Source organism: Euprymna scolopes, chromosome 19, assembly GCF_053919585.1.
Source record: "Euprymna scolopes isolate OS-2025 chromosome 19, ASM5391958v1, whole genome shotgun sequence".
Lineage (NCBI taxonomy): Eukaryota > Metazoa > Mollusca > Cephalopoda > Sepiida > Sepiolidae > Euprymna > Euprymna scolopes.
Genome location: NC_136500.1, coordinates 19,240,148 through 19,249,525, shown reverse-complemented (window position 1 = coordinate 19,249,525; position 9,378 = coordinate 19,240,148). Strand labels below are relative to the sequence as shown.

General features: G+C 35.0%; 1 protein-coding gene across 1 annotated transcript; it reads left to right on the top strand.

The window, feature by feature from the left end:
- Nucleotides 1–641: 641 nt before the first annotated feature.
- On the top strand, nt 642–3,434 carry LOC145303461 (dnaJ homolog subfamily C member 16-like). Its single transcript, XM_080144799.1, has one exon. It carries the CDS (start codon nt 1,071–1,073, stop codon nt 3,423–3,425), a length of 2,355 nt encoding a protein of 784 aa, XP_080000925.1. The 5' UTR covers nt 642–1,070; the 3' UTR covers nt 3,426–3,434.
- Nucleotides 3,435–9,378: the final 5,944 nt, after the last annotated feature.

Below are 9,378 nucleotides of genomic sequence, written 5' to 3'. Positions count from 1 at the left end.
TCTCTATTTCTCTTTTTTTCTCTTCTTAATCACTCTCTCTCCATTATAATCTTTTAACTTTATTTAAATTGTCCCCTCCCTCTTTACATCTTATAATTAAAGTTCTGTGTTTTAAGTTTTTACCCCAACTTTTAAAGAGTTCCTACCTAAAATAAAAATCCATTATTCATTGAACTTTTGAATAGTCAAGTCGCTGCCTGATGATATCTGTTGTTTGATTGAAACAAGTGGCTATTTGTAGCAGCAGGATGTAACCATGTTTATATAACAATAAACAAGTATTATCAGCTCTTTTTATTGAGCACTATCTAACAACTTCGTTGACTTCATTAGTCCATTACTTTTGAAAAGAAAACCCCCGAGTATATATATATATATATATATATATATATATATATATATATATATATATATATATATATATATATATGCTTTAATTGAAAGAAAATCGAGAGTCGAATAACAAAAAACACGCAAAAAGAAAGACAGACAAAACGGGTTAAAAAGATCTTTCCAACTCTTTATACAAAAACCTCATCCTCATAAAAAAAAAATGTGATTCTAACCCTGAAGATTCGGGAGTTATTTCCCTTGAGCAAATATTTTTACAGGAAGTTATTCAATTCGATCACCGGCGGAAGTGTTTTTTTTTTTTTTTTGGTTGTTGTTGTTTTTTAAGTTAACACCGGTAAATTAAAAGGCTAAATAATTTTTCCTTTCATCGTGAAATTACGTTTGAACGTTTATTTTTATTATTATTAATCGGACTTTTATAATTCGTTCGATTTTTGAATGTTTAATTTCAACCTGGAATTTACTGGATTTTTATTTTTTTGTTCGAAGTTGAATTTGACGGAAATGGAAAAAAAGACATTTTAAAAAATTATCTAACTCATTTATATTGTATTTTGAAGTCAACATACTAACACAAAATATACCACACAAAATATTTATTTATATGATTGAACTCAGTCACGAGATAATTGAGGCACGATAAAAAAAAAAAAAGTTTCAGGTCACAAATGAGCCATAATAATAATTGAATTGTTACTTTGATCTAGTCGGACTCAATGGGCAGAATTAAGCGATGGACGATTCTTGTTAGATCTTTGATGTTCGTTTTATTTATAATTGTTAACAGAACACCTTGTTCCGCCGAAGAAGATCTCTATAACGTCTTGGGGGTGAGTCGCTCAGCCAGCATGAAAGACATCAAACGGGCCTATAAAAACCTGGTGAGGATCTGGCACCCCGACAAAAACAAGGCACCCGAAGCAACTGACAAATTCTCCAAAATCTACGAAGCTTATAAAATCCTGTCCGATGGCGAGAAGCGATCCCTGTACGACAGACACGGATATGCAGCCACCCAACAGCAACAGCAGCAACAACAACACGGCCGAGGTTTTGGAGAATTCCCATCTTTCTTTCGAAACGGTCCTTTTGGCAGCTTTAACTTTAACTTTGGAGGCGAATCGATTGTCGACAAATATACCATCGGTCTTCAGTTTTATGAAACTAGAGTTTTACCGGAAAGTTATCGGAAACCGTTTTTCTTGTATGCCTATGCTGATCTTTGCTTTGCGTGCATGCATTATGAACCCTTAATTGAGAAATTATTTAAAGAACTTGAAGAAGTTGGTATTGGTGTCGGCACTGTACATGTCTCATCCAGCCGAGCACTGGGAAGCAAGTTGCGTATCCACGAAATTCCAATGATGATGGCTGTAGTTAATGGCAAGGTTTCCCACTACAAGGGTCCTGCATCATTACAATCCCTCCGTGATTTTATACGCAATATTTTCCCTAAAGATGTTGTTCGGTTCCTAAACGATGATAATCTGGACACCTTTCTTACTGGATGGTCAGACAATCGCGTCCGTGCGCTTTTCTTCAGTGCTCGTGACAGGCCACCGGTTCGTTTCCTGCTGCCTGCTTTTGGACACAGAGAAAAGATAGCCACTGGTTTTGTCAATACCAAAAGCTCATCTGGAATAAACATGATTCTGCAAAGATATAATATCAATCGTTCTAAGGACACATTGATAATTGTGGCTGAGGAAAGCAATACAAGTCTGGCCATTGTGACAATGCAGTCGTTGTCGAAAGGTAGCATTGAAGAAGTGATGGAAGCCAACCAATACCTGATGCTGCCCCGTCTCTCGTCACAGACCTTCTTTGACGACTTGTGCCCTGCGGAAAGTCACATAAAGCATCGCCGCTTTTGCGTGATCCTCGTTACGAAACAGACAACGGACCACGATTGTTATCGGTCATCGTTTCGTTCGTATGTCCAGCAAGCACCAACTTTTCAGGATCGGGTGAGATTCACTTACGTCTACAAAGAAACCCAGTCTCAATTTGTTGATGCCCTGCTGAATGGCAATTCATCTTCTGAACCTGAGGGGAGCCAATTGAAACTGACGATTCTCTGGCGAGTCGACAAGAAACGTCTCAACTATGAATGGGTCGAACCGGGATGGAGTATGGACAGTGAGCTGAATGCCCTAACCCGACAGAATCTTGAGAAACGCCTGCAGCACCTGTTTACAAACACAGATCGTCTTCTGCACACTGCCGTGTTGCCTGACCTCTACAATGAACATGGCCTGGGAGGAATCATGGGCCTTCTTGCATATTTGTCAGGGAAGTTTTATGAATGGTGTGACTATTTGTTTGTGATCGCAAGCAGCTTCGACTTTTTTACTTGGTCATTTGTTTTATTGGCCATGGCAACAATGTTGCGATTTAGCCTTCTTTCATTACGCCAGCTATTTAATCAAGACATGGAGGAGCCAACCCAGAGTGAACGTTCTGGCTCTGTTCCACCCAGACAAAGGTGTGCACGGCCGTCATCTATGAACAAGGACAACTCTTTATGCATCTATGAACTAACCAACAAGTCGTACGATTTTCTTGTCAAATGTGTGGAGGGAGGTCTTACTGTTACGCTGTTGGTTGATAAAAATTCACAAGATAAGCTCTTAGATGCATTTACAACGGCCGTGAAGCCTTACGCATCCTCCCCTACACTAACATTCAGCTACCTCCTTCTTGATAAATATCTTGGTTGGTATCGGCAGGTCCTTGATAACAGTGAGGGCCTCCGGGTGCAACCTTCCAAATTCAACATTCCCAACTGCATCGGTACCATCCTTGCCATCAATGGTTACCGGCAGTACTACTATATATTTCATTCCAAGTGTCCGCAGAAATGGACACAGCAGGTTAACTGTGGACACGGGGAGGGACTTTTTGATTCTGGGTCCAATTCTGATGATGATGATGATGATGATGAATCCAATGATACGGATGTTTTGTTGGAAGGACTCGAAAATTGGATGGATAAAATATTTGATGGCATGGTGAGGAAGATTCGTGTCAATAAATGGCCACTGATGGACCGTCCTTCAGTGCCGCTGTAAACCATTGCATCAATTCTTTCCTCGTTTTCTTCTTCAATTTGTTCAGAATGGAATTCAGTTCCAAACTCTTTGACCGCTGGCACCGTTTTGCAAAAAAGCAAGCATGTCAATAGGAGTTCTTTTCACAAACGTTAATATTGATGTGAAGAACTGCTCCATCAAGTTAATGTCTTTCACATTTCCCACTTTTTTATTGTTTTACTTTTTTATATTATTTTATATGTTTATTTTTTTTTATATTATTTATGTTTATTTGATACTATATAAAAACGGCACTTTACAGAAAAAAAGACGTAAATAATTTCTAAGCTCGACTGTTCAATTTTCTGGTGATCGAGAAATTTTACTTAATATAGTATATATATATACATATATATATATATATATATATATATATAGTGCATATATATATATATATATATGTAATGTACATATTATATATATAGTGCATATATATATATGTAATGTACATATATATATTAATATTTATTGAAAAAAAAAAAATTTATTTATATTTAAATATGTAAATATTTAAACAAACATTGTTAAAGACAACAGTTTTTTTTTCTGATGATCTTTTTAGTGTGTAGATCGAAAGAATTTATATAGATTCCATGTGTACTTCGAAGTTGGCTGCGATGGTACTATTCGTCTTTCCAAGAAGACATTGTCAGGAGGATGGGTGAATACTGTTTGCGGAGAAGGCTGATATAGTTTTTATAGCAGCAATGGTGAATGTGCGCGAATGCTTATAGTCACCTCACCATGCACAATACAAAATTTAGCGCAATATTTCAACATTTACAAAAAACATAAGCCCCCCCCCCCCACACACACACACACACTCTGAAGTTAGAGAAATTCTAGTCGGCAACATGCAAATAATACAGCATGAAACCATCATTAAAGTAAAATACTTGAAACTATATACATTAGAAAGCAAAATTCTGGCCTTTACCAAATCACATTTAATTCCAGCCCAAACACGCTCAAATACTTGTTGTAACCCCACTGCACCCCCTAAGTAACCTAATACTGACCACAGAGCTGGGCACCCCAATTCTGCCAGGGTCCTCACAGCATTTGCACGCATTCACCTCTGCTACTATAAAAAAAAAAAATTCTACCAGCTCTCTTCACAAGCAATATTCACACATCCCCCTAACAATGTCTTCTTGGAAAGACAAAAAGTGCCACTGAAGCCAACATAAAACTACACATGGAACCTGCAATCTGCACACTAAAACGATCATCAGAAAAATTGAAAAAGTAAAAAAAATCTAATTAAACGGAAGCTCTCTGTTGTCTTTAACAACATTTGTTTAAATGAAAGAATGCTGCCTGAATACACTCTATATATTATATAGAAAAAAAAATATATATAATAATATATATATATATATATATAATATAGAAAAAGCATGTATATATGTCATTTATTTGTATATGCTTTGTACTTACATCAAACTTCATAAATTAAAGGATTGGTATAAATAAAAGGTGAAATATAATTGAATAAACATTTCCCCATATATATATATATATATATATATATATATATAAGAACAAGTAGTTAATAAAACATGTCAAAAACACTTTGAAAAAGAGTTAAAAACATATTTAATTTTAAAAAGGAAACACTAAATAAGTGGATAGTCCTTAATCCGCGGAGTTTCGAAGAAATACTTTCCTTCTCATCAGAGGGTAGGATTTAGGAAAATGTGGGATCGGATTTTGCTTGCAAAAGTATTTGATGAAACTACAAGTAAGTCATAGATCTTACTTGATAACAAAAAGTGAAGCAGAGGGAATAGAGTGAATAAAAAAATGATTTTATGTGAATGGATAGTCTGGTGAAGGGTAAAATATCCAATGACGGTAAAATCCAAAAATGCAGAATCCAAAAAAGTTAGTTTTTTTTCCTTAATTCAGCCTTGCCTTGACAGTCGAGTTGTAAATTTCTTCCATTCCTATTTTTACGCACATTTTATCTTTCTTTTAATAATATTCCCTTTTCCTTGTACCTATTTGTAAATTATTCCACGGATTTCTGCCTTTTGGATTATTCTTGACCATCTTCCAATCACGCGATTCCCTTGGATTTTACTTGTGCGAATGGAAATTTAACTCTTCAAAACTCCACGGATTAAGGACTATCCACTTATTTAGTGTTTCCTTTTTAAAATTAAATATGTTTTTAACTCTTTTTTTCAAAGTGTTTTTTCACATGTTTTATTAACTATTGTTCTTATTATAAGCTCTATCTCCTATTTGGTTTTATCGAGCTTTTACATCTGGTTGAGATTATTTTATAAATATTAATTCTTTAATATTTATAATTTACTTTAGTTTTGCCATCTTGGAATTCTTATTTTATATATATATATATATATATATATATATATATAAACATTTTTATTTATTATTAGTAACAAGGCATTTCCTTGGCCTTTAGGCCAAGATCACAGTGTAATATCTGTTCTGATGTTACACTTCACGTTTTCTGTCCTCAGTCAGTGGAGGATAAATCATTCATGACTGAGACAATCTTAATGTTTGTTCCTATCCAGAGTGCCCCTTTTTGGGAAGCTGGATTTTCCCCACATTAAAAACCAACCTTGTGTCTAACTCTGCCCTCGTGGGGAGGCAAATAAATAGGAGCATTTTTATTTTTTTATCGATAAATTTTATTCGTATGAGTTTTCTCCCTTTTATCTATATATTATCGCCCCCATATATAGGGACATGTATGAAGACACATATTTGTTGTTTGTTTATTCATAGATGAAATAGTTATCCACAGACACATGTTTTGCTGCCTTGGTATATGATATTTTCGTTTTGTCACAGTTATGTACATCATACAGATTTTTCTTTGTTTTTATTTTTTAATATCTAGAGACTTCTAGGCGAGAATCAAATATGTCTTCAAAAACTATCTAACGATAAGTGTTATATGGATAAATTCTGATCCAAAAACAGCAATTCTTTTCTTAACATAAAGCGTGCAGAGGAATGTATCAGAATTACTCTCCCCTCTCCTTGATAAAATACAGACCAATAAGTCTCTTGTGTGTCATGAGTAAGTTGCTGCAATCCATATTAAATAAAGAAGTAGTCAACCACCTCAGCAGAAATAACCTTCTTTAGTGACATGCAATATGGTTTCCATTCTGCTAGATCTACAGCAGATGTGCTAACGGTTATATCTCATAGGATTAGTGAATCTCTCAACAAAGGCTTCCTTTTTAGGACAATTGCTCTTGACATATCAAAGGCCTTCGATAAGGTATGGCATAAAGGCCTACTCCACAAGATTTCCAGCTACGGTATAACTGGAAATGTTTTCTCAATTATTAAATCGTTTTTCTCTGATAGGCTCATAAGAGTAGTGGTTGATGGGCAGAAATCAGAAGCCCACAGTATTAATGCTGGAATCCCTCAGGGGTCCATCCTGAGCCCAACTCTCTTCCTGATCTAATCAATGATCTCCCAAAATACATACTTAAATCATTTGTTGACATCAATGCTGATGACATGACTATCTATGGCAACACATCAAAGGTCGTAAATGACAAAGTTCTCTCTGATTCTCTCTCCTCTGATCTTGAGCGCATGGTACAGTGGGGGAAGACGTGTCTGGTTACTTTTAATGTATCTAAAACCAAGCTCCTGTCTTTACATCATCAACGCTCTGATCCCCATCTGGCATCAATTGAAATGAATGGCTCTCGTCTTGGGCTAAGGCTCCATGTTTTGACAAGCTTCTTGGATTGATCTTTACTCCTAATCTGAAATGGAACACGTACATCAAATCTGTTGCCAAGGTCGCTGGAAAAATGGTGGGATCCTTCTACCACTCCAGAAAATGTCTCACTACTGATGCAATTCTCTATCTATATAAAAGCCAAGTACATCCAAGGATGGAGTACTGCTGCCATATCTGAGCAGGAGCTGCTAAAAACAGCCTATCCTGCCTTGACAGAGTACAAAATAGACTTTGTGGCTTAGTGGGGATGCCCTTTTCTTTTCCCTGCAGCCTCTCTCCCACAGAAGAGACTTTGCAAGCCTGTTTTTGTTTTATCGTTATTTCCATGGCAAGTGCTCTTCTGAGCTCCAATCTCTGGTCCCTCCTTCGCCAATATTTCACGAAAAACACCCGTCTAACTGAAACCACTGTCAGTAATTTTCCCCACTCTTTATCTGTGCCTAAATCAAAATGTAGATTCCATGAACAAAGCTTCTTTCTTAGAAGTGCTTGCCTATGGAACTCTGTTCCGTTTGCCTTTTTCCCACCTGACTACAACTTGGATATCTTCAAGTCCAACATAAACAAACTCCTGATAAACCGACCCCTCAAGTAAGACACTTTATCAAATCTCCATTACTAACGATTACTATATTATCCCATTGATTATTGTACACACAATAACCCTTATCCCCAAGTGGCTTCCAGGCCTTGATAAGTGGTGACTACCATGTAAAAAAAAAAAAAAAAAATAGTTAACTTGTATGTATAAAGCAAGCAGGGAAATTGAAAAGTTATATGATTTTGATCTCCATTCTTGGCGAGTTCAACTTTTAAGTCATCCATGTCTGCCAAAGCTGAACATGGAGTAGAATTTGATTTGCTATAAATGACTGTTTTTAATCAAATTTTTTGTAGTTTTTCCGCGTAACATGATTCCGCATAGCAAGTTGTTTTGAAATAGCTCCCAAACTTATTTTATTATCAATAATTTTAGATGACTGAAATTAGATTTAGTATATAATTATTTCAGTATTAGTGCACTAATTGATCTGTGCTGAAATAATAACATTATTTAGAAAGGCATTCTTAACATGGGGAGGAGAGGGTGTTTCGTACCTATTCTGTACAATTTAAATAAAACATATCATAAACTTTGATTAAATTAGAAAATACTATTTGAAAACTAGTACGAATCAATAAGAGCACTAGACCCATTATTTCATACAATACTAGAAAAAATACTCGTTCTAGGATGGGTTAATATTGAATTCCTTGAACACAACAGTTTTATACCACTTTTATGTCTCCAAACGAAGATGAAAATGAAGATGTAATGATAGCAAACCTTATGTCCAGAATCCTTATTCTAATTTTGGTCCAAATCTATTACATGATTTTGATTCCAGAAAATGTCTTACATTTACAGCTTCACTTTGACTTCACAATATAATTAAAAAAGACGTGATAAAACTTTAATTAAACTTGAAAGTACTATTTAAAAAATAGCAAGGATCAATAAGTGCATTAGCACCCTATTTTAAATTTCACAAAAAGTTTGAATTTTAACTCCTTTTTTTTTTTACCTCCTTTGCGTAAAACTAAATTAAACCCACATTTGCCTCCCTTGTATTTACCAGCTGTGTTCCAACTTCATAATAATTGGTTAAATTAGTTTAGGAGTTAATCCTGTACATATAAGTATATCAACATGCCTAACTTTATATAGTAGATATTTATTGTACTTATTATACAGTACTTTATTGGAAAAATATAACTTGAATAATTTCCCCACAAAGAGATCATTTTGGCAGGGGTCAGCTTGGTCGAGAATTAAATTTAGTGGCTTAATAATCATAGTATTTATCTGCATTGAGAAAAATCAAACGACAAAAGCGAATTGTTAGTGTTTAATTTTGTGCCGAAAACATTATAAATATAAATAATGATGTAAACGCCTTGGAGATTAATAGCACGCTTTAATTTTGAGTTCAACTGGTATATGAATGTATGTGTATAGGTCGAAAAGAAATTGGAGGTGATAAGCGAAGATTGATTTTAGATCAAAAATCCTCTCCCCCCAATAAAAGTTTGTTCGAACATCTATTTTTATGCCCCCCCCTCGTTTATTTGATAAAGCTGAGATAAAATAAAGCAGCAGCAATCATAATGTGAATTGAGAAAAATTGTTGTTTTTTTTTTACA

Coding starts and splice junctions, on each gene's coding strand:
- LOC145303461 (XM_080144799.1), top strand. CDS start 1,071: ATGGGCAGAATTAAGCGATGGACGATTCTTGTTAGATCTTTGATGTTC.